Source organism: Echiichthys vipera (assembly GCF_963691815.1).
Source record: "Echiichthys vipera genome assembly, chromosome: 4".
NCBI classification, from domain to species: domain Eukaryota; kingdom Metazoa; phylum Chordata; class Actinopteri; order Perciformes; family Trachinidae; genus Echiichthys; species Echiichthys vipera.
This window is the reverse complement of record NC_139829.1, coordinates 21,481,586-21,507,966: the sequence shown is the minus strand read 5'-3', so window position 1 is coordinate 21,507,966 and position 26,381 is coordinate 21,481,586. Positions and strand designations below refer to the sequence as shown.

At 42.5% G+C, this 26,381-nt stretch overlaps 2 protein-coding genes across 3 annotated transcripts in view; one reads left to right on the top strand and one right to left on the bottom strand.

Moving 5' to 3' along the window:
• LOC310945586 (junction-mediating and -regulatory protein-like) overlaps window positions 1-1,342 on the top strand; it is a gene marked incomplete at its 5' end in the record, with an annotated part of 13,050 nt that extends 11,708 nt beyond the window's left edge. Inside the window, 2 exons of the mRNA XM_083911722.1 lie at window positions 57-576; window positions 673-1,342. Of these exons, the coding sequence (XP_083767848.1) occupies window positions 57-576; window positions 673-980 (828 nt within the window). The 3' untranslated portion in view covers window positions 981-1,342. The remainder of the gene's footprint in view (window positions 1-56; window positions 577-672) is intronic.
• A 4,600-nt stretch (window positions 1,343-5,942) lies between these two features.
• homer1b (homer scaffold protein 1b) lies at window positions 5,943-26,257 on the bottom strand. 2 transcript variants are annotated; one of them, XM_083913199.1, is made up of 9 exons: window positions 26,011-26,257; window positions 20,142-20,298; window positions 17,525-17,656; window positions 15,287-15,379; window positions 12,476-12,624; window positions 7,174-7,330; window positions 6,868-6,978; window positions 6,704-6,784; window positions 5,943-6,594 (listed from the first exon to the last, which is right to left on the bottom strand). In XM_083913199.1, the coding sequence occupies exons 1-9, from the start codon at window positions 26,028-26,030 to the stop codon at window positions 6,403-6,405; spliced, it is 1,092 nt and encodes a 363-aa protein (XP_083769325.1). In that variant the 5' UTR covers window positions 26,031-26,257; the 3' UTR covers window positions 5,943-6,402. The 2 variants fall into 2 exon arrangements, with proteins under 2 accessions (XP_083769325.1, XP_083769324.1); XM_083913198.1 differs by lacking the exon at window positions 26,011-26,257 and having other exon boundaries at window positions 20,142-20,698.
• Window positions 26,258-26,381: the final 124 nt, after the last annotated feature.

Genomic DNA, 26,381 nt, shown 5'->3' with positions numbered 1-26,381 from the left:
TTCTCTTGTTTTTTCCTCACTGTTTGACTTCTGTCTCTCGCTGTGTCTGTCTTTAGCGGTACCCAGGTCAAGTGATTCTGAAGTCCACTCGACTACGCGTGGCCCACACCAGAAGAAGAGATAACGGAAGGAGCATGGGAATGAAAAGCGTGAGTGAGGAGTGTGTGCAGGTGCAGGGCCACCCGCTGTGTCTCAGTACCAGTGTGCAGACGGACCCCAGCTCCACACTCACAACTCAGCCAGTCACAGTCCTCACAGCATCCCTTCCTCCTCTGCCTACACCCAGTCCTGCAGACTCCTCCTGCTCTCCCTGCTCCCTGTCCTCACTACTGGCATCCCCCATGTCCCCTCCTCCTCCACCTCCCCCTCCACCTCCCCTGCCAATAAAAGAGGAGTTTTCGCCTTCTGGGAGCCCAGGTCGGCATGGGCAGAAGGTGGAGGGGAAAAATGCAGCAGAAGAGCTCTCCCTCTCCCCCCTCGGCCCATTTATCCCTCGCTTCTTTGACAGCAGCCAACTGTTGAGTGCCCGGAAAAAGCTGAGGAAGACTCCAGAGTTTGACTCCCACAACAGAAGAGGTACTGGAACCATTTAGTACCATATTCGTCTCTAATAGATTAGCAAGTTACAGTAGCCAATCACCATTCATCTACCTCTTTTCTTCCTGTATGCAGTGAGCTCCCCCATGGATGAGGTGCTAGCCTCTCTGAAGAGAGGCAGCTTCCACCTGAGGAAGGTCGACCAGCGGTCTTTGCCTTCTTCTACAGGTGACGATGATCCCAACAGCATACTGGCCCAGATTCGCAAGGGGGTCAAACTGAGGCGCGTCCCCAGGAAAGAGAGAAAGGACAAGGGAGAGCTTCCAGCCTCCACCGACCCCCTGACCAGAAGCATCCATGAGGCGCTGCGCCGCATAAAGGAGGCGTCCCCAGAGTCTGACTCAGATGACGACGGGCTGGCCAGCCATGAATGGGAAAGCTAGGGTTCAAAGCTCAGACGCATCAAATTATACGCACACAGAAGCCTGCACCACAAAGTGCTGCGTTGTACTGTACACACACAAACACATACACACAGTTATTCATTTATTTAAACAGACCAGTCACACGTGTACCTAGTGACTATACCAGACTTTAGTCATTCTGAATATCACCAACTCACCAAACGCTCCAAAGGTCTATGGTCTACCTGTTAGTTTGTTTTACCACACTACATTCATCATCACGGATGACATGCTTTTTTGTTTTTATTTCTGCTGTATGTTACTGTGGTATTATTCCTCTAATCAGAATGTGATGTTGGAAAGCTGTGGACTGGCCCTTTGTGGCCACATTAACATTCAGAAACAGCACATAACACATTTTACACCAAAACACTGCACTGACGGTTATTTGTGTGCAATCCTCATACGGAAAGGTATTAGTGCTATGAGGTGTGGATTTTTTTTTAACTTGCCCCAAAGCAATGGAAGAAACTTTTACTGTAACACAAATATATAATGGATAAGGTTGATCATTTGGGGTCTTGCTGAAGACAGATAACAAATGAACAAATAGAGGATCCCACTGAGATTTGAACTGGATTTACCGTTCCGATTGTAAACGATTACACCATCACTTCTGCTGATGCCCTCTTCTATTTTTACTCATCCAGTGTGACCGAACTGCACTACTGTATGCTGCACTGCTGGTTTTGTGTCCTCACTTGTGGGTGCGTTATTGTCAGACAGTATAAAGAACACTGCCTGTCTAATCTGACACCATACAAGGACTGTAAATCCTTTTAATTCACGTCCCTCCCCCGCTCTTGTCCTCTTCCGACCTTCACTACCCCCCAACTCTCACCCCCCTCTCTGGGGGAGGGAATATGTATCGACCCATCTGTTTCGACCGCAGCATATGGCCGGGCTGGTGGGAGATATGGAGAGTCACAGTAGGTTTATCATTTGGTGGCTAACAACATCTATGAGCAGAAACTGGTCACCAACAGAGGGAGAGGATGAGATGAAGGGTCACCTGCAGAGCCGGAGAGTTTCTTTAGCCGGGTGGAGGTCATGGTTTAGCGTCACTCATAAAGTGTAGGCAGACTTGCAAGGCGATTTCCAAACTTCGTATGTGGTATAGTCACGGCAGAGCTGTGAAACCGGTCACGCTTATTTGAATGATGGATGGTTTGTGGGAGGCTAGATTCCTCTCAGTGCTGCAGGGAGTCACTGTGGGCTGTGGAGCAGGCGGTCGTGATGGATGCGGTTTCTCCTGCCACCTTATTCACTCTCCTCTCCTCTCTGTTGCATCTTCTCTAATTTATTTCGCCGCACTCAGTGGGCAGAAACACACAGTAGGAGGCCTGTTACTCACAGTGCTGGATGTGAAAACATGCTCATGCACACATGGACTCAAGCACCAAACTCACAGCCAACATGGGCAGAAACATTTTAGTGGTAAAGCGAGTTCACAGCCTCTACTTCATAACGCTTCTTTTTTTTGTAACTGGTTTCAGCACTTTCATGATACATAGTACAAATTCTGAATCACTTTATCAGAAGTGTACAGTATTAAATTTCTTTCAAAAATTACTGGTGAAACATTATATCTGTAGTAAATGAGTACGTTTAAAATCACACTGTACAACATGTGGACCTGGGCCTAAAGAGGTGTGATGGAAGGACAGTACGAGAGGACCAGCGGGACGCTAAGCAGAAGAGGAATTCATGCTGAAGCAAAAACATGTGAATTCATAAACTAAGCTCTGAGTCTGAACAAAGCTTCAGCATGCACAAACAGATGTGCTGCAAAGATTTGCACCTTTTCTCTTGTTCTTGTGATCAGAGACATTTGTGGATTAATCATGAAGCAGGCACTAATGTAGAGAGAACAGGCATGTATGTCACATTTTACTGTACAGCTTGAAAATAGCTCAGCGCTAAAGAGAATTTTTTTAATTTTCCTGGCAGAGCAAACCTGAGGCACTTTTACATGTCTTCTGTCACTGTCAGCACAATGCTCTTCCACGATACCCTCATCATGTAGCATGAGACAGATCTAACCCAGACCAAACCTGACTTGAGTTCACGATAACTGACCAGGGCAAAGTTTCCCAAAAGATGTTTGCACTAAGGTTTATGTTGCTGCACTAAACAATGACCAACAACTTTTGGGAAACTGGTCTGAAAATGAGACACATTTGCCATGGATCAACTATCTCTCACCTGACTTAGAAACACACTGTCATGTGTTCTTTCTGATCTCTATCTATAAATAACCAAAACACGTCTTGTTTGTCAGCTAACTTTACATTGCATCCCATTGCTTTGTTTGTATTCCGTTTTTTCCAAAGCATTTCCAGCCAAATGGTTTTGTGATGTGTTTGCTTCTTAACATTTTTCCTTTGCAGACCTGTTGTCCACACAGGCTGACTTTATGACCCATTGTCTGATGCTTGAGAAGTGCAATATCAGTGGAGAAATACAAGAAATGGGTTGAAACAAGTTATTGAATTATAACAAGTTTAGATTGATTGCCTAAGACAATGGACTGCAATTCAATTTTGCAGTTGTTTTTACACAGTGCTGTATAAACATGCTAATCCAAGAATACCTTTTTGCCTTCAGTCCTCATTCAAACCTTTTTTTTTAAATTATTATTTACAACCTTGCCCCTGCATTTGAATAAAACCTTGTGAAGCAAATTCTAAGACTGTCTGTTTCAATTTAGCTAATAATGTGATTCTTTAAAAAAAAAAAAAAAAAACAGTACAAAAGGGATTTGCACACATTGAATTCTGCTGTCACTGTATTTGAATATAAAACATAGCATTTCTCAGTTCACAGAGGTGTGTTCTCAGCCTGGTAGAGGGCTGTCTTCGTTTGGATTCAACAAAGGATTTAGTTTGGCTGAAGCACCAACAGGTGTGTCTCCTGATCGTTTGGTAAATCCTTTCACCTGCAAACACACGTCTCACCAATCTACAAACATAATTAGCCTGAGGTACCTCTTTAATATCATGAGTTCAAAATTACTTTAAATAGTCAAAAATATTGCCAGTCTTCTCATACCCCTAAATACAATTATAATACCTACATTTAAATACCATAAGTTACAAAACAGGAGAATGAAAAGCTTCTTATCCACTACTGTACAAAGGCATTCATTAACAACAGCATTAATATCAAGGTATTCCATCTCTGTCATTCAACTGTCAAAGATAAACCACCCCCCCCCCCCCACAAAAAAAATAGGTAACTTCCTTTACATGGGTCTTATTCCAGTGTATTAACCTGTAACTAACTACAATATTTAAATACAGAATTATGCTGTGCTAGTTTTTAATGCAAATCTCTTGATATATAATGTAGTTACAACAGTGTAATAACACAGTGCAAACAGGGTGCTCAATTAAAAGGTAACATAATCAGCATTTCATGTGAGAATATAGCTTTTTAGAAATGTAGTGATTTCAAAAGAATGAGATTTTAAGATGCAGTTTTGGATTTTACTGGTACAGGAGCTGCTTCAGAAGTGTATGTTTTGGTACAGAACGTTTAACACATTGTGTTTACATTGTGTTGTTACGCATATTGAATATATATTGAAGAGGTTTTCATTGTTTACCTACAGACTAGATACTATGCAATACTTTTCCGTGGGTTAATACACAACAATAAGCCACTGCAGGACGTTACTGCATTTGAGTTATCCATCCATTCATTTACAATGCCATGAGTAGAAAGTTTTCTTATACAGTTCTATATTTATATGTTATATCCTGTGTAAAAAAGAATAGAAACTGAGTACAGTTCTATATTCACCCGTGAGGAGTGAAAATCTGTGGTCAGTTTCACTGAGGGTGGAGATTTAAGAACATGTAGATGACACTCTATAAGCCCTTCACGATGCACTACTTCGACCAGACAGGGCTGCCACACAGGTTTGCGGTCAACAGTAGTTCACTTTCTGTCTGATGGGTGGGGGGTGGTGGTGGTGGTTGGGGGGGGGGGGGGGGGGGTTGCTGAGTTGCATTTGACCTATCTGCATGAGTCCACTGAGTAGAGTACCTGATAGAGTTAGATAGAGGTGTCATATAGAGCCTGTCTGGTATTGCTCAGTGTGTGTGTGTGTGTGTGTGTGTGTGTGTGTGTGTGTGTGTGTGTGTGTGCGTGTGCGTGTGTGTGTGCGCGCGCATGTGTGTGGACCTAAATATCCAAGAACAGGGTCTCTCTCTCTCACCACAAATCACACACACACACACACACACACACACACATTATATACAAACATGTGTCCACACATATGTGCTTTGAAGGCACACGCTATGTCAAAGGTCAGGCCTTGTCCGGGAACACACATCACACTGAGTTTGGCAGGAAGACAGGTCAGGTGTCTGTGACGGCGGAAGCAGACTGGATACAGGATGTCAAATCTAACGCTGGGCACAAGCCCTCTAAAATGTATGTGTGGCATTAACACTGGAAGATTCAATACTCATGTATCATGTCAGATTTTAAATAAGGTGTGGATATATAGCAGTCATTCTGGATAAGTAAACCAAACTTAATTTCCCAGCAGCCCTGTGTGTCCTGGCCCTTAGGTAAGACTGACTGGTCCTTTAATTCTCTGTTTCCAGTGGCACTCCGCTGGCAGCCCGAGCTCAAACATGGGACTCCGTTTTTCTGTTCAGCACTTCTCTGTACAGTAAGTCACTTTGGATCAAAGCATCTGCTAGTTAGAGGACAAGATTTTGGGGGGATTTGGCAGCTTTGGCGCAGTTCTCTGAGTCTTAATAGCAATTATTTCCACAATGACTTTCAACATTCCCCTTGGGAGGGCAGTTTAGAGAGGATGAAAAGGTGTGTGTGTGCGAGTGCATGTGTGTGTGTGTGTGTGTGTGTGTGTGTGTGTGTGTGTGTGTGTGTGTGTGTGTGTGTGTGTGTGTGTGTGTGTGTGTGTTGTTGTTGTTGTTGTTGCTGTGATGCTGCAATCTGTGGTGCAACTCTCCCGGTCAAACAGCAGATGGCACTGAAGCACAGATCTCAAGTTAACTCTTTGAGAGTGTGTCGGTGTTTTTTTTTTGGGGGGGGTTACAGTTGCAATGTGCCACAACAGGCATCTCTACGTCTGGACAGAACAATTCAACCGAGGTTACGCCTACACCAGCCAGTCAGAAGGCAAGATGAGGTAGTCCCTGCTTTGTCTTGAACTATAGGAGTGCCTGTGGTTGGTTGGAGCTTGATTTGAGGGGGTGTTAGCTGCCCTTTTTGGAGCAAAACCAGAATTGGGGCAGTGTCATGTCTCAGTTTTAAATGTGTGTGGGGTTGTTGGAGGAAGGTGGGGTGGTGGAATCATGGTCAGTAGAATCGGTGTCAGGGTGTAAATTATTATATGGCTCTGTCTGTGAAGGCTCCGTCTCTAGCTGGCCTCCTCTATGAGCCGAGCCAAGGTGTCTCTGAGCTCCGTCAGCTCAAAGATCTTGCCGTCCAGAAGCTCCAGCAGCGTCCGCAGGCTCTTCCTGAAATTCTCCTGCTCCTCCTGGTTCTCCTCCAGCCGCTGCTCAGCCCCTTGCAGCTGCTCCTCCAACACCCGACTGCGCAGCTCCGTCTCCTGGAAAAGGAGCGACAGCATTGTTGGCAGGTTTAAAAACATGACAGAGGACATGCAGATAGTTTCAGAGAACAGTTAAATGTTTTAATGCCTCTTCGTCATCACCCACCTCTAGTTTCTGGGTAAGGGTGTCTTTCTGCTCCATCAGGTCGTTCATGTTTTCCAGTTCTTCTTTCAACTTTTCCATTTCCTGGAGGACATAAAAAATGATTAAAAGGTTCTCTTTTGTTACTTTTGCATTTTCAGCATGGCACTACCCCCTATAACACACACCTCTTCTTTATCCCGTAGCGCATTCTCCAGTTCCTCTATGGTTTGGTTGAGTTCAGTCTTCTGGGATTTGATCACTGGGCTTTGATTGCTCTGACACTCAAGCTCTGTCACCTAAATGGACACGGAGATGGACACAACAGAATCATGAGCTCAACTTATCTTTCATTTCCAGACTTACTCTTCTTTACGCTCCCTCATGTGCACAGTCATCTATCCTCTCATCTTGACTTCACACCATCTCTTTTTGTTTTGAATGAATTAATCACACATGAAAACGAGCAAGCATTTCTGTGCACCATCCCTTACCCGTTTGTGTAGTCTCTCTGCCTCCTCCTGGTAGGCAGCCAGTTGTTGTTTCCATTGTTTGACGTTGGCTGTGGACTCCAGCAGAGCTGCTGTTAGCTTGGCATTGTTCCCCTTTAGTGCCTCAAGCTCAGCCTCCCAGTGTTTTGTCATGGCAGGGCTGCAGAACACAGGGGCATTCATACAGTCAGTTTACCACAGCAGTAAGATGACAATTGTTTATGTTTTCATGCTATGGATGTAAGATGTATATATCTGGAAACTCATATTGTCTGCAAAATCAAGTTGTGAATATCCAGCCATCCATCCATCCATCCATCCATCCATCTATCCAGGCACCAGGCCCTTGGGCACAGATAGGGCTCCCTTACCCCTCCATCAAGCTATCAAGTCTGAAAGAGTCTCTTCCTAGTGGCTTTGGGTCTCTCTGTGGTTGTTTTGAGTCTCTTTATCGTCATTTTGAGTCTCTTTGTGGTTATTTTTAGACAGCAAACCCTTGGGCACAGATATATAAGAGGACTCCTCCATCTCTCATCCATAGAATAAAGACATCCAGTCTAGTTCAGTCTCTTTGTGGTCTCAGTTTATAATCTTAGTGGGTGTTTCAAACCTCTTTGTGGTCATGTTTAGTTTGGTTTTGGTGTTTTTGTGGTCATGTTGATTGACATTTTGCAGATGATGCCCAGAGCCCCACAACCCCTCGAGCCTCTCAGCTTGTGCTGCTGGGACCCATTCAAAAATTCATCCATCCAGCCATCTATCTAGCCATCCAACAATCTTTGTGCCATTAGCTGTGAAAGCAGCTGTCTGCAACATGAGTTGTAATCTGAGATTATATCGTCAGACTGGCTGGAGTCTAATCTGGTCCAGCTACTCACAGATGAGAAGATGAGATGAGAGATAAGGGAGAAGTGATTGAATTCAATGATGGAGAGGCCTTTGTGAGAGAAAGAGCTGGTGGAAGTGGTCTGCATGCACATGGTCTGAGTAGTCGATCAGGTCAGAGTCGAATGTAATATTAGATTTATGAACAAACGCATATTTATGGAGGGAAAATGCTTCCGCTGTGCATCTCCCTTGTTAGATTTGAGCACTGCAGGCATTTATTTAAGATTTACATAATACCCACTCGCTGTCTCTCACATATAATCTGACTTGGGTAGGAGAATATGTGAGAGACCTAAACCTTGTCGAGTACCAACATCGAGTCAAGTACCTTTGAAATCGAGCTCCTACTCCCACATACTCCAAAGTAATTCTTTACAGTGGTGGAAACACACAAAAGGAAGCTTAGCTCGCTCAAGGAGTGATGAGGGGTTTGTCTATGACCCATAACAATGTTGTTTTCAGTTTTGTACCGCCCCCTCACTGACACACACACACACACACACACACACACACACACACACACACACACACACACACACACACACACACACACACACACACACACACACACATATAGGCTCACTCTGCAGCAGTACTCCACTATGCCATAACACCCACTCTGTGAAGAGTAAAAGAGAAAAAAATGAGATCTAATTCACGCAGGACTCCTACGACACCTTCAGTTCTTACACAACAGCCACCCCCTCTGTGAGTGTCTGCGTGTGTGACGCATAGGAGGGAGACGACACTTCATCCTACACATGCACATATCAACTGACACATAACCACACATAAACACATGGAGCGATGCTGTCACCAAGGCACACAGCCCCGGCAATGTATAAACCCTGCACAGAAGCTCGGAGAGCAGGAGAGCAGGCGAGACGTCAAGATGTGCAGATGGAGACAGACGGAGAATGCAAGGGAGAGCGATGGAGGGAGCATTAGAGGAGAGAAAAGAGTGCAAGATGTTTTAACACTGGTGTTCGTCTTCATTAAATAAGTCTGGCTGAAAGGTTTCAGGTTTCTGGCTGAGGACAGCAGAGCAGAGCTGAAGTTATGTGAGACACATGGAGGGTAAGTTAGCTGCTATTGTGTCGGTAAACCGCTGATTGTAAAGATGCTGCGATTATTTCTTTTACTCAATATGAAAGCCTTATCAGGAGGATTTTATTAGTTCACGATCTTTTCCAGTTGTCGATCATTATGTAATTTTGTAGTTGTAATTATTATTTTTTTTTTTTAATAATTCCACGTCTAGTCATGCAAGAGCCAGTTGTGTTGTTAAACTTAATTTATTTCCTGTTTGTATCATCTCGAAATTGTTTAGCACTTTTTTTTGCACTGTTTTTAAATACATTTAATAAAACAATGAAAAATATCACAGAGTCTAAAATTCTGGTAGCCTATCTGGTAGAGAAGATTGCATCAGTGTTACAAAGTTTACTTTTAACTGTTTTATTAGTTTCTTGTGAACAATATTCTGCCATCTAAAACAGAATATGCCTTGATGAGAGAGAATACAGGACCATATTTTGTCGAATGTCCGGTTTATTGCAGTAAATAAGATTTAATTGGTTAAAATGTATTTATTTATTTATTGTGATTTGAACGTGCACACTGTCAATAAGCTGTGACTCTGAAATAAAACGTCATCACTCTGTATTGTGTTTTACTACATCACGTTATACTAACAATTATCCTCCAAGGCTCAATAAAGCCACCAAACACAAAACATGAACGGAAGGTTTTTCTACAGCCCTCTCATGTTTCTGCTGTGCCCTGCCCGCTGTGCGTTGTCAGGTAGGTTCTTCCTCCTCGCAGAGCACTTGAAGAAGCAAAGAGCCAGAGCGGTTGCCATGGCAGCACTGGAGGAACGGAGGCGCCCGTGGCACCCTGACGTATGACATCGGCACCGCGTTCGTTCACACAAGCCTACCACAAACCCACTGACAAACGCCTACATCCTCCAACACTAGAAGACCATTCACATACAGCCGGGGCTGTCCCAACCAAAAAAGGTCTTCCAACAATCAGAAAACCATTCAAAATGACTTCACTGCAGACCTGCTGAACACGCCTACATCCTGCGATATAAAAACTCTCAAATCCCTGCATACAGCTGTATCTCATCCTCTTCTCTCTTCCTCTGCCCAATGCACTCACACAAACCTGCCTACACAGCCTCGCTAAGCAGCAGTGTGGTGTACATGTAATGGGGATAAGTCATCATTTAATTCCAGACACATGGAAAAGAGACAAACCAAGACCCTCCAAGGTCTGGTGGCAAAAAGACAGCAAATACCTGTGTGTGCAGGTGTGATTTCTAAACGTGGGTCTGAACCCTTATGAAGTAGCATTTAAGTAAACACGTTCAAATTACACTTGAAACATTTTCATTTTTTTTTATTTTGGGTATTAAATCAACAATAAGCTTATACGCTGATACACGAATAAGCTTGAGGTACATGAGAGGCTGATGGAGCTACTGTAAAAGGGGATAGACACGTGCGATTTTGCACATGGAACATATTATATTGAAGAAGTATGAGACAAAAACAAAAAGAGAAAATATTTGGACAGTCCTAGCATATACCCTGTCTGCATATGCCTCTGAGAAAGTGTAAGACCGAGGTTTGCTTGTTACGTCCATGCCTACCATCATGAATGCAGAGAGTCGACCCGGTCTCCCACGCATGCAGCATTAATAGACACATCAGCGGCAAGGCTGCAGCAGGCAGTGGGTGTCCTCTCTACATTTTGCTCTCACTGCACACTCAGATCTGTGTAGCATCACAGAGTTCATGATGTAGCAGTGGGGATTTCTAAGCATTTGCGCTTGATCTCGTCACAGCTTTGCGGACTTTAACACACCGATAACAAATACATCTGTCTCTAAAGAACTCTACAATGATCTTCAAATATCCAAAAATGTTTTAGCCTCCTCTTGGACACCCATAGGCCAAAAAAAAAAGAATGATAATACATTAAGCGATTGATTGATATCTTTAATTAATAAGAATCGCAGCCAGAGAAATAATGAAACGAGTGGCACAAGATTACAGAGATTTTACAGATGAACAGACCTGTGTGTACAACTACAAATGACAGAAGATAATAGGGACATTTCCTCTCCAGAGAAAAAAACCCCACTTCACTCACTAAAATGATTCAAACTCAGTGCTCATGCCCTCCTGTTCAGTTTATTTGTTGCACTGAGTGTGTGTGCAGTTGGTGGATGCTTAGGTATCAGTGACTCATGCACAGAGTTTATACAATGCACCTCTCTCTCTCTCTCTTTCTTTCTCTCTCTCTCTCTCTCTCTCTCTCTCTCTCTCTCTCTGTCGTTCACTCTTCGCAGCATCTGAAACATACTCCCTGTGTGTCTGTCTGTCTTGCTCTTTCTCTGCCTCCCACTACCCACAGTATGTTATATAAGTCTTACATAAATGCTTCATCAACACCTTTTTGTTGAACCTCAAAGCCACACCTCTTCAGAAAGCCATTATACAAATTAAAAACATTTACATGGACCTTGACCTCTTTGTCTTACAGAATCTACTGTATATGAACCAGCATTGACAATCACAAGGAATAGGAATTATCCATTTCAATATTCAGTCTGCTAACAGTACAAAAAACAGCAGGAATGTTTACAGTGTAACAGTAGTGCTGCATGCATAGAAGTGACACCGTCACATACTCCGTAATGCACCAAACAACATAAAGGTAATTTAAGAGATTATTGCATTGTAGTAGGCAAACATAAATAAGTATAAATATATGAGTTTCTTTACCAAGCATGCTCAGTTTGGACAAATTAATAATTCCCCCAGTCCTAAGAAACACTTAAAGTAACATCTTTTGCTGGTCCATGTGAAGTGACAGCGTGTGAATAAGAATGCCACTGATATAAATTCCTCCTGACGGGAGTGACGGTGTGCTGTTTAACCTCATTTGTTAGCAGTTAGTAAACAGGCATTGCACCAGGTTTTGTAACCTGCAATCAGGCTCTTATTTTTGGAAAGTTTGTGACTGAACATTTTTTGTGTTGCGTAGTTATGACGTCGCAGTAGTCAGGACTTGTAATGACATCCCTATCAGAAAGAGCAGACCCGACAAGTCTTATACTGCTCCCTAGAGAGGAAAAACACGAGAGAGCAGCGGTGAATAGAGGGGAGTTCACTACCATGCTGACATGCAACATATACAGATGCACGCAGACAAATAGAAAGACACAGAAGAAGAGAGGTCTGTGCCTCTGAAAAACAGTAGCACAGAGAACAGAAATCATAACAATTCATCTATTTATTGTTTGTGTGTGATCTATGTGAAATAGGACTGCACGTGATCACACTGTCACATATGTACTGCAGTTATCATCGGCACTGTGAGCACATCACGATGAGGGATGTACCTGTGTGCGAAGGCCAGTGCGTTCTGAGACGGCTCTGGGCGGGTGTCTGAGTTGGGAGTTGTGTCGCAGATGTCGTCTGTGCCGTTGATGTTCTCCATGGGAGGAGTTACCGGGGTCAAAGGTGATGAGAGCTCACCGCCTGGAGACTCCTTTAGTCAAACAAAGTTATTCAGCTGTTACTGTAAGTTAGACATCGAATACTCAAACTCTATCATTTTATTCTTCTTTACACTGTTAAATGTGATTACATAAGGCACAAAACAATTGCGGAATCGTTTTAAAGGTCCCATATTGTGCTTATTTTCAGGTTCATACTTGTATTTTGGGTTTCTACCACAACATGTTTACATGCTTTGATGGTAAAAAAAAAAAAAAAACATTATTTTTCTCATACTGTCTTTCTGTATATACCTGTATTCACCCTGTGTGAAACGTTTACTACATGTTTAGTACTTAATTGTTCTGAATTGCTTTTTCCAGATACACAGCCTTAAGCATAAAGGAAATAGGGTGTTTAACTTTACCAGAAACAGAAATAGTTTGTTTAGATTAAATAGTGAAGAACTTGGTAGAAGGGAGTACGAGCAAATATAAAGCACTAACAATTACTTACATTACTGATTAGTTATTTTTATGATTTACTGTTTAATTTGTACCTTTTAAAAAATTTTAAAGCCCAAGATCATAATTTCAAATGTTTTGTTTTGTCAGACCAACAGTCCAAAACTCAAAGATGATTAACTGGCAAAGATTGAAAGATTAAAAGATGTTTGAGTAGCAGGAATCAGTAAAAGTTTGATGTTTTTTCCCCTTTATTATAGGATTAAAAAATTAAACCATTATCAAAATTGTTATCAATTATTTTCTGTAAATTCACTAATTGTTTAATCAATAAGCCTTACACCATTTATAGAAAAGTACTTATAATTAATAATTACAGTATAATTAAGCTCTGTATAATATTATCAAATGTATAATAATTAACCTAAGAATGATTTTAACAACCTATTATTACCAGAGATGGCTACAAGATAAGAAGAATCTCACACATTAATCTGGATCATCCCTCTCCTATGAAGACTTGGCACGAGGAATGATAGAGGGGCTTGTGTGTTTTAGGGGTGATGGAGGTGCTGCCTCTCACACTCATAAAGCTCTTGCTGTGGTGCTAAACATTTGAGCGTCTTAGTGAGCAGCTCCACATGCCTATAGGCCATTAAATAGCTTACTACAGCGCTGGGAAATTGCAGAATTACAGATTAATGCTTATCTTTATATCCCATACAAACGCAGAATTAGACGAGAGACAAATCATTTAGCCGCTGCTCGTACATAAAACAAAGCTATTAAGACTTAGGGCTTCGGCACAATACAGTAGCACAATGACACTGCCTGTATGTCTCTAATGGACAAGAAGGAAGTGAGAGATAAGAGGAAGATTATGGTTAGCGCTACATTTTGTGCTCCACGTTCATTAGTATACCATTTAATATCTGTTCATGACGCGCATACACTTGGCTCTGGCCTATTGGGACCAGCATATAGTCTTTAGTTTTGTGTTTTCTCATCTTGTTTCAGCGAAAGAATTCCTCCCTCATGTCATTTAGTTTATTTAGAGGAGGGGGACAGGAGAGACATAAAAAATAAAGCCAACAGGCATGTAGCAGAAAGGCTGCAGCCTTTATAGTAATACCACTCCCTCCAGTGTCACCACTATATTGTGGTGGTGGCCATCTCACATGCAGCCTTCAACCCCTGATGAGAGCGAAGCTGTCCACTTGGCTTCATTAAAAAACACCCTCCCATGGGAAAGCACAAGGTACTGTAGCTCTGCAGCCCATGTAGGACGCAGCATTAATGGTACAAGTATTAGACCGCAGCACAGCAGGGGGGCAGCTCCCCTGGTCTCTGTAATGAACAGACAAGGATATGAAGCCCGTTAACTGCCTTTACATTAAAGCAAAGATTTCTCTTGGGATTCTCTGAAACAAGATAATTTTCTCTCAGATGCAGTTACACATGCCCTAAAACACAAACAAATACCAAACATAAAGGCTAATTATGCTGTCCAATTTACGGTGAGTCCACAGACAGCTTTGTCTTTTACTGTATTGGGTGGATTCATACAGAGAGAATGTACCACATTGGTGTGTATGATAATAGGACCCTTTGTCTACGATTTGTTCCACCAAAGAGGCATTTCCCCTCTAAATTTCTGAGGTGGTTTTATTGAAATCACTTATCAAGGCCAAAGCTGTAAAGTAATCTATTAGTTCTAAAAAAAATAGCAAAGGTTGAAGACAATTCTCAGAAACAATAAACAGAAATGTGTGTAGCAGTACACATTGATGCATCTGTATGAGCAATTTAATAATGTAATAATATTTTATCAGTCACAGTAAACATCTTTCAGAATCAGTACTTTTGATACTTTAAGTAGATTAAATAAATTGATTCTTCTGTACTATTACTTCAGTCTGATTTTGAATATAGGACTTTTTTTATATTTATGTATTCATACTTTTACTTAAAAGAAGGATCTGAATACTTGTTCCACCATTATCGTCAACATTTTCAAAACACTTTTTTCCTGAAACATATTTCTGTTTCTATTTTCTATCCAATTATTTCTTATTTTCTGACTGTGCCTCCTCGGATAATTAATGAAAGACCACCAAAAGGAAAAGTCATTTTTTGGTTGACATGTTCAACAGCTGTTTATTATACACACAACATGCCTGTGACAGGAGGCCACGGGTAGGCTAAAAAAAAAGGTTTAGAATTGGCTATTATGGTGTGTATTGAACGTACCTGAGAAGGAGACGTGGCCATCTCCATCTTTTCTTGACTCTTCTCTTTAGCGAGTCGTGCAGCTTCTTTATATTCCGCAAACTTCTCTGCAAACTGGAAACAGAGGACAATCATCAGTATGGACTGAAATTCCTACAATACTGTTGTTAATGTTGTTGTTGTTAATCTGTTCAGTAAAGCCATATGTGCGCAAACACACAAACACACACACACACGCAAACACACACACACACACACACACACACACACACACACAGATCAGAGTGTAATAGGTTAGCCATGAAGCAAGGGGAAAGATAGGGAGAAACTGCTGCCAATAATGACCCACAGTTGAACTTAGAAAAGAAGGCCCTTACCCATAATGCCTCGGTAGAAACATGAGCTAACTAGGTCACTGTTAGCAACCTCTCTACCACAGACATACACACACACACACACACACACACACACACACACACACACACACACACACACACACACACAGAACAAAGTCGACAATGCCATTGTGTTTTCCTCATTGAGTTTTTGTCTATAATCAGAAGCAGAAGTTGATCTCCGGGGTTATTCTGGTCGAGAGCAAATATACCTCCACAGTGAGCCTGAAGCAGTAAGGTGAGCTCAGCTGAGGGGCTTTGAATAGATATAAACACCCTGGCGCATATACAAGCATAACCCCGATGTCCCTTTAGGGTGCGGTTCATCACTGACACTACTCCCACAGTGTTACAGAATAGTTTAGTGCATACAGCCCTGCAGAGGGCTGAGTGGCAAGGAAACCTAATTGACAACGCTGCTGGAGCCCGTCTTGTGTTTGCCATTAGTGGAGTTGCAATAAGTAACTCAATATCATTTCACTTCAGTGCAATATAATCATTCTGGTACGGTGATCTAAATGCAGTATAGTTCCCAGTGTAAGTGCTTCAGGAGTGTTGGCACTGCCGTTATCTGAGAGGTGAATCTGATTATTTCAACTTCAGACCACAGAACATACTTCTAATTGGCTGGTAGGTGTCTGTTACAGTGGCATATTGATACACCTCCGACACAGTTCCTGCCAACAGTGTTATTACCACAGTGGATGAGTTAAACCACACAGGTTCTACATGTGCCAAGAAGTTCTACTCTATTTGTGTGTTCTCTCTGAACGAGTTTTATAATGAACTAAGATATAAATACAGTTCAACTTTATATGCTACTCTTTATCTTTACAAAGTCTCATTAAAATTAAAATACATTTAGCAAGAAATACCTGAGAACAAACTATGTATGTACAGTACAACATCACAACAAGAATAGAATAGGAAAAATAACAGACTTGGTGAATTATTGGTAAGTGGAAGAAGATTTAAATGTGCATACTGTTCTATAGTAACTGTCTGCCTTACTTTCACACAATTAGAACAATTTGCACCTGACTAAGCAGGGATGAGTTGGTGACAACGTGCTGTATGGCATCATTACTTCTTGAACAGGGTACTAGGTTAATTTACTATTATAAAGTTTGTTGTCTTGTGAGAAACAGATTTTAAAAGCAGAAGTCATTTTCTTTAAACTGAAGCACCCACCGGGTCCATCTTTGGGCTGCCAGAAACTTTTGAGAATTTTACACTTGTGAAACATGAGTGTATGTGTAAGGGAAAATGGGGGGAGTTTAAGATAAATAAAAAAAACAATAGTTGCTGAGGGAAGAGAGAGAACCTTCAGGTCACAAGGCCACATGTTATTAATGTCCAGGCAGTATGGAACAGGAAATGTTCTTTAATTTCAGGACATCAGAGGAGTGTGTGTGAGTGTGTGTGTGTGTGTGTGTGTGTGTGTGTGTGTGTGTGTGTGTGTGTGTGTGTGTGTGTGTGTGTGTGTGTGTGTGTGTATAGATATATGTGTGTGTGTGTGTGTTTGTGTGTGTTGTTCTGACACCGGGGATGCTGAGAGCCCCCCTGGTTCCCGACAGAGCTTGATCATACTGCAGAGGAGAGAAACTACCACCTAATCCCACAAACAAACACACACACACACGCGCGCGCACAGACACACACACACACACACACACACACACATGGACACACACACATGAACACACAGATATACAGAACTTTCATAAACACGTACAGAAAAAAAGCCTCATTAGAGCTAGCAGATGCTACAGAGTAAAGAGAAAGTTGAAATGTGTGTGTGTGTGTGTGTGTGTGTGTGTGTGTGTGTGTGTGTGTGTGTGTGTGTGTGTGTGTGTGTGTGTACCTTGGCTAGATGATGCTCAGTGGAGAATCCCAGGCCATAGACAGTGTTAGCTCGACTGTCCGCCCACTGGCCAAACTTCTGTGAGGTCTTTGTGAACGTCATGTTGGGACTTATGGTGCTGTTGATTATTGCCTGCAGAACAGAAGCAACCCACTTATTAACTGTATTACCGCAGTGTGCTTTATGTGTGTATGTGTGTGTACAAGAGAGAGAGGGTCAGATGAGAGGCGAGAGGAATGTAAACTCCAGCCCATGTCTGAATTAATATTATTTACACCACAAAGCAGGAATACAGAAGAAAATATCAATGAAACATGTTGGAACACATAATTTACACATTAAAGGCTGAGCTGCATCTTTACCTTACCTTTCTGTAATTCTCTGTGTTGGTGCCTCAATTTTGTGTCTCTCAAACTCCAAAAAGTATTGAGGTAGTTCCGAAACTATTTGCCAATAAATCCATTAGAATTAATAGAAAATGTATCGTCAACAATTTGGATCAAGTTATCATTTTAGATATTTATCAAGAAACAATGCAGCTGCTCAAATTTGACAATCTGCTGCTTTTCACTGTTTCATGTTATAGTAAAATGAATATCTTTTGTAGAACAGTATCTTTTAATGCATCAACTGGGGCTTCTGGGTAATGTATTTGACACATGTATGACACTTTATGGGTTAAATGACTTATCACCTGATCATAGTTGCAGCCCTATACTTCTTCTGAACAACTATTGCTGTTTGTGTTTGTGTGTGTGAAAGACAGGGGAAGCCTGACAGAACAGCATACAGCTTCTGGTCTGCAGCAGTGTAGGCCAAAATCCATGCTTAGAAAGCTTACAGAGGGCTGCTGAGAGTTTGACTTTGAAAGCCTTCAGCCACAGATTCAGTGATCCGCCGTTAGTACACAAACATGAGAATGCACATGAATGCACATGAAGTGATGGCAGAGAGGCAGACTGAAACATATAAATGGGAGAAACCAGGAAATGAGGTGGTGGTCATGGAAAAAGTACTAAACACTAAGAGCTTGAAGTTAAAGGGTAAGCCTGGCAGTATTTTGAATTATCCTTACTGTCAACAAGACCCATGAAAAGACCAAAATTAACAATACATGCTTCCTAACAAGTACGGTCCACTGGCTGACACAATGCCCCATAAAGATAAACTGGGGCTGCCCAATTTTATCTTAGTGTCCAGATCAGGCAGTGTAGAATATTTCAAGTCAATCTCACATACACCCTCCTGCTGACATAAATACATGCAGGCGCACCAAATGAGCTGATGAAAAAGTCCCCAACAAATGCACTCTTTCCTCCTACCTTCCCCCTGCAACTACAGTTTCCAGTTGTTTTATAAAATCAGCGAGCCTTTAAAAAAAGAATACATTTCCATGATTGTCTTTGTGTCTGTCTTTGTCTCTGTCAGTCAGTCTGTCTCTTTCTCTCTCTCTTTGTTCTCCCCATAGAGCTGGGTCTGTTCGACTATTATCGATTTGATTATTATTATTATTATTAAAGATGATTTAGCATCATAGATAAAATTGAATTGAATTAAATGACTGTTTTTTAAAGTGCAACTTCAGTAGGATTCAATGGGCTTAGTGCAACGGACGGTAGTAGAAGTCAGAAAGTATTCGGAGACAGACTAACTGATTCGTTTGTAGCTTTTTCACTAGATTGGTTACAGTTACAAACAAATTTTATTTTACATGAGCTAAAATAAAAGACTACCTCATTCTATCTTATATAATTCGACCTCCCTTGTTAAATAACACTAATGGAGAACAAATTAATGGATGATCAATTAGCAGTGTTGCGTAATGGCTGGCATCAATACATAATGATGAGTTTGGGAGGGGGAGCAGTCAGTCAGTGTTTGTGTGTGTGTGTATGTGTGTGTGTGTGTGTGTGCGTGTGAAGTTGAATTTAGTGATCAGCTACCTATTGAGTGTTGTGTGTCATTAGATGGTTGCTCAATTGCCCATCAGAAATGCCTCACAAACAAGTGGCGATGCAAACTCAGCGACATCACTTCGCTCTCATCAGTCCTTCGCATTTGTCCGACCTTCTCGATCACCAGCCTTCATGCTTTTCAATCTTTGCCACTCTAGTTATTCCTTCTACCAGCCGTTCTTCTCACTCTGTCATCTGTTTCTCTCATTTAACGTCACCCCTCCTCTCTCCATAACTGGCGGGGAGTGTGCATGTGTGTGTGACCGGTCTGCCCCTATAAATCACACCGAGCAGAAATATCCCTCCCTTGATTTTCTAACAAGAATATCCAGAGAAAGCATAGTCTCTGAAATGCAGACGGACATACATACACAGAAAGCACACTAACATACAGTAGGTTGCATGCATATACACACAATGAAACATGAGCCTCGGGACAGGCTGCAACACTGAGCTCTTTTAAGATTACGTTTTAACGCAGAGCTTTATTAACATCATTAACACTCAGGAGATCACAGTGCCACTAAAATCTCCTGGAAGGCTGACATCTTAATAAAACCATGTCAGTTGGCAGAGATTAAAAATAATAATGGATGTAGACAGGGAGGTATATTGAAATCTGTGTTTAAGGTGTACAGTAACTACTACAATTGACTGCTCACCTTGGTGCCATCCAGGCTGATGATGCGGTAGACATTGCGCGTACTGTCGTAGAAGTAGGAGACAGTGACGGCATGCTTGCTGGTGGGCAGCCAGTTCTTCTTGGTGTTGGGGTCGATCTGGAAGACGTGGGCCCTTGTGCTGTAGATGGGCTGCTCCCTGAAGGGGACGAAGAAGAAGTGGTGAACCTCTTTGTGTCGCAACACTAACGTCTCGCCAAACCCACCGCTGGCAGCGCAACTCCTATTGCCCATGGGGGAGTCAGATCGCCCCGGCAACCGGATTACCAACTCGCCATCCTCCATAGTTACACCACAGATAGAGAGGCTGGCAAAGGACTACTCCATATAATCATTGTCTTGCATACAAGGATAACAAGCGAACTGAGTCATCAAACTACAGCAGAGTCCCAGCATACACCTGAAGTCTACACTTCCTCTCATACATTATCCCTCTACTTGCAAACCAATACAGTACATTTATGTAGCTATTGAACAGAAACTCTCTCTGTCTTTCAATCTGTGTAAGCCAGCGCCGTCTCCCTCTGCTCTGATATGGAAATGCCTGCAGCACTGAGTGAGGGTCACACAGGGGAGTACAGGAGGGGAAAGGAGAGGGTTTAAAGCTAAATATAGACAGTAGGCCATGGTTAACTACCAAAGACACACCCCACAGAGCTGCAGTTTCCACACATACACACACACATAATGCATGTGCATAAACATGCACACACTAATACACAGAAGTGATGGGATCACAAATCTGTATATGTGTGGATTTGTGCCCCGTAGCTTAGATCAGTAGATGATCAAAAGTCTGTCATGAGCTCAGTTTAAGATGACTTAATTCCTTATTGACCCCTGTACGACACTGAAACCAGAGTCTGGATTCACCCCTATTAATTTTAGGGAACTATATAAGAAGTGTCTTTGTTTTTTTTTGTTGACCATCCAGTCACCTGTTACTCACATGCCACCTTGGTTTGCTCTTACCATGCCCTCATATATTCCAGCATTGTTGGGGCTTTTTGGGTAATATCTACAGTCAGTACACACACACACACACACACCCACACACACACACTCAAAGCGCAGGGTGCAGAGGGAGATATTCTGGGCTGGCAGTGCTGGCAGAGCAGGAGATAGAGAAGTGCTTACACTGCACTGAGGGGGTGATGGGGGACATCAAAGGCTTGCTGTATAAATGAATATTAAAATTCAGCAGCAGCACCCCTCCTGTGTGTGATTAGCCAAGACTGGGAAAGAAAGAAAAACATGGAGACAGGGAGAGAGAGAGAGGGAAGTAAGACAGGAAGAGAAAGAGAATGATGGGGAATGTGGAGAGTATAGGAAGTCAGAGAGTGAATCTGGCATGATTAATGTCGCTTCACAAAGCTGCTTGTGGAGTGCTGTGTGTGAATTATCATAATCATCGACAGCAGTGTAAGTGGCGGAACTGTGAGTCATTTCAACTCTCTCCCAGCACACATAACACAACCACGGCCTGTCCGTATGATCCGTGCGATAGCCGCTTGGCAACTGGCAGCATTTTTTCATTGCATAATTTGATGGAGCTGTGGCAAATTTTGTGCTTCTTGTTTCTCAATTGTGTTTGTACCGAACACAGCAACATTCCTGTGCTTTGATTTTTACATTTTTACGCCTGTGCCAAAGAATTTTGTTCCAAAATGACACCCACCAGTTGTAAAAAAAGAAAGAAAATGAAATACTTACTCCTACAGCTGAACTTTTAAAAGACAGCACAATGCTGCTTTCTTACAAAATATTTCTAACTCTGATTTCTAAATACATTGGCTTTCCTCAAAGAGGGCATACCCATAACATGAAGGACTTCAGGCCTATCATACATGCTCCAGCTATAGTCTACAGTGATTCTGGTCTAAGCCAATAGCTTGTCAGAGTGGTTATGGGATTGCATGGAGGTCGATTCAGAATGCGTTGATCCTCTTGCGCCCTAGCAATGAACAGTAGCATGTTGGCTGCATGGCAGCGACGAAGATTTAGCAACAGGGATGCAACAAAAGCTGCAGGGAAAGCCTGAAGATGTTGTCTATCTCCCATCAATACCTGGAAGAAGTGCATACAAGAGTGTGAATATGAAAACAAAGGCTGCACATGAGGGGGGACCATAGGGGGGGACATGGTCTGAGGAAAGAGGAGTATGAAGAAAAAAAGGGGGGAAATGTTAACGGGTAAGTGAGGGGAGTAATTTCAGTGGGATGCGAATGAGTGGTAAAGGAGAAAGTGCGGAGGAGGAAAGAAAAACACAGAGGAGGAAGTGGAGGAGGTGTTTAGCATGCAGAGTGTACTGCGTGACACAAGGCCAGGTGATGGAACGTGAATGTTAAAACAGAAAGGCAAAGCAGGCAGAATGAGAGAGGGAGGGAGAGATGAAGCGAGAGAAGAAGGGAGAGATGAGGAGAACGTGGAGGAGGTGATGAATGTAGGAGCGCTGAGATGAAGATGAAGGAAGTGATAAGCTCTAACCTGTGTGGGACAAAACAATAACGTGAACTATGACTGCTCAAATCTGAAGTTTCAGGAACCCAATAAGAGTTTTTAAGGGAAGGCGTGGTAAAGTGTGGGATGGATGGATGGACGGATGGATGGATGGATGGATGGATGGATGGACGGATGGATGGATGGATGGATGGACGGATGGACGGATGGATGGATGGATGGATGGATGGACGGATGGATGGAAGGATGGATGGATGGACGGATGGATGGACGGACGGACGGATGGATGGACAGATGGGCGGACGGACTGATGGATGGACGGATGGATGGATGGATGTTGACAAGATGTTGAAATGTAGTATAATATAATATATACCATTTAAGTAAATGTTTTACTCTTATGTGAAATGATGTGTTGGGAGTATTGAATTACTGTGGTTGCTAATGTTAATGTTGTGGTAGTAAAATGTTGCTGGTTTTGAGATGGTCCTTTACTTTTATTGATGAAATGGTTCTTCGTTAGAGTTCAGGCTGGAGCAATTAATGGATTTTGAAACGCTTTATTTTTCACAGTAAACTTTTAAAATGGTTGGAAGAATTGGGTGAAATTACAGTAATTGTTTTAACACAGGCTTTAAGTCTCTCATGACTCTAAGTCATGGAGAAGAGAACCACTACAGGTGGGCTGATATAGAGTCAGATTGGCTTCTCTGGGGTATGTTGTGAATTGAAGGTTAAGTACACACAAGTTGCAAGAAAAAAAGAAATACATTTTTTTGCATACCTCTAGCGGTATTTAGCCATAATAGTTTTGATTTTATTTGCCCAGGTTTTGACATATTTATGTAAAATGGAGGTGAATGAATTATATAACTAAAAAAACTAACATCTTTTGCCAGAAACAATATCCCTATTAATCCAAACAGTTTTCACTGGAACAATTTTATACCAAAGAACAGTCCCTATGGCAACTGTTCACAGGGGTTTTGTGGAGCACAGTTTAAATAAAAAAATGGTGTCAAAGATGTAAACTATGATATAAAAATGGCTAGATATTACTGTTCGTAGGGTGAACCGACCCTTTCAAATATGTTGATCTACTACTATGGCAGATCTCAACTCTACACATGAGGACATAGGTATTGATTGGTGAACAACACTTTTCCGATGCCTACGGGGCATTTCACATGAACAAACACGTGCAAAAACACACACAAACACACATCTGCAGTTCTAGGAGTGGCAACAGGTGTTGCCTATAGCGCGTCTTGTGCTTCAGGCGTTTCATGCACAGATGTGAACTCTCAGTCTTACAATCAGTGTGTAACCAAACAGCTTACACACACACACACACACACACACACACACACACACACACACACACACACACACACACACACACACACACACACACAAATATGTATTTTTATACCACAAAAGGCTGCATATTATTTTCTACTTCAGTGTCTTCCCTTTAACTATGCAGCTGCCCCTCTTTCTGCAATCACTGACAGTGAAACAGAAGCATAATGAAACGTTCCATCTCAGGATATCGCAATTTCCACCTCCACCTCCAGCCCTTTCCCGAAGTTGTCCTTGTTTCCAGAGTTCTTCATTAATTCAACAGTGTAGAGCTTGAAGGCAAGTAGGTCTTATTTAAGGTAGAAAAAGGTCATTAATGAGAGAGCTCCCTGTTGTTCTATCTACTGGGAGAGGCTTGGATGACCTGAGATGTGCTTGTGAACACACACACACACACTCTCTCTCTCTCTCTCTCTCTCTCTCTCTCTCTCTCTCTCTCTCTCTCTCTCTCTCTCTCTCTCTCTCTCTCTCTCTTTCTCACTCACTCTCTCACTCACACACCCACACAAATGAACAAAGACAAAAAGACAGGGAGACGATTTGAGTCCATCTGTGCATTAATTGTATTTGCCCAAGCAAGTGAAAGCGCACCAGAGAGTGTCGATAGGCATCTCCAGTTCTCGTTCAACACTAATGTTTTCCTCTGTGCCATTACCGTTAAAGCTGTAAGTGGCTTGGTATTCAGCTTTGAGGCCTGAAGTGAAATACGACTCGATCTGTCTGTGCCATTACTGCCAGACAGGCAGCCAGACAACAGATCTGCACCTATACGCTTTCATCTCATGTGCACCTGCACATATTCAGACTTTAATACACACACTGTATGCAGCTTTAAAACACAGTTCACAATTTATCCCACAGTGGATCAATTGAGTCACTGAGTCAGTTGCATAACAGTAACTTAGTCACCGGTGTGGCAGAGCCCAGTGGAGAGCTGAAGCTGTGTGGGAGACTGCTGAATGATGTGCTGCCCACACTGTAGGAGGGCAGAGTGGGCGCCTGGGAAGCCTCCAGTGTATTGTAAATAGTTAATGCAGGAGTTTTGGCTGGTGCCTTGAAATCGCACCATGTCTGTGCCATATTGTTAAACTCCTGCTGTGCAATTAATCACAATGAATTGCAGGAGACGGCTGTAAATGAACGACAGGCTCGGTGGGGGGAAATGGACCACTGAGCTCAGGGTTAGGGGACATGCAAATGAGCAGTGCTGCGCACTAGATGGATATTTAACTGATGGGTGCCTGTTGTTGAGGATGTGTGAGGCAGCGGTCACTGTGCTACCATAGAGACAGGAAGCCACGTTCTGTCATTAGAGCCTTGTGCAGCATTGCTGCCGACATTCCCCTGCTTCTGGCATTATATTGTTCCCAAAAACCTTCTAGAGCATCAGAATGTAGAGCACATCAGACCACAGATCTCTGCTTAAGAATATTTCAGAAGAAATGCCATTGCTACACACGCCTTCTGTCAGAATTACATAACGATCTATAAGGTGGGGAGTAAACAGCATCTTTATTCACTCTGGCATTGTTCTAGAGCCATAAAAGGGAATTTAAGCATTGCTTTGTGTTGGTGAGTACACCCAAAACCATAAACTCCCACGTTGGGAATCATTACAGATTAACACAGTATTTTGATCTTAAAAGTTTGATGATGGGGCCACTTCTGCATCAACATTTGTGTGCCAGCATGTTGGGCCTGAGGCATACTGTATTTCTCTTTTACCAAACAGATTCACTGGAGAGAGGAACAAATTACTTCATTGTATGTGTTGTTTTAGTGTGCAGCACATGAAGGCCATCAGGAGATCACCACTGAACCACACAGACAACCTATAATACCTGATCTATCCACCATCAAGTTTATGAAACGTCATGTATGACAGAGAGATACATTTATACGCATACTCGGGTCATTATTGTGTGAGACGTGGTGTGGTTCTCATGGACAGGGACTTCATAGCAGCCGCAGCTGATGTGATTACAGACGGGGCTCAGTCACCCGGTGGGATAATAATAATCACACTTACCCCATTGCTATGGTAGACATGGAAGCGATCAGTGGATTCTTTTCACAGGCAATAAAAACGTATATCTCGGATTGGCCGCTGCGTATGAAGGTCTTCTCTACACGACAGCCTTCAATGTATCACCGTCGGTGCGTCTGCAGGAATTTGATGACAACTGGTCCATTACCCTCCACTGTCACCGCGTGAAATCACACAGACATGTCGTTCTGCACATGGCACGGAAATCAGACCTTCTTCTCCTCCTTTGGCGTTGAGGGTTTGGTGATGGAGAAGAAGCAGCAGCAGCAGCAGCAGCAGCAGTAGTAGCGATGCTGTGGGAGATCCAGCGCAGAGTCCAATGGAGATCCGACAGGCGCACTGCTGTTGTGTAA

Coding starts and splice junctions, on each gene's coding strand:
- homer1b (XM_083913198.1), bottom strand. CDS start 20,444: ATGGAGGATGGCGAGTTGGTAATCCGGTTGCCGGGGCGATCTGACTCC. Junction 6,979..7,173: donor CAGAGAGACTACACAAACGG/GTAAGGGATGGT, acceptor GTGTCCATTTAG/GTGACAGAGCTTGAGTGTCA. Junction 6,785..6,867: donor CGCTACGGGATAAAGAAGAG/GTGTGTGTTATA, acceptor TATGTCCTCCAG/GAAATGGAAAAGTTGAAAGA.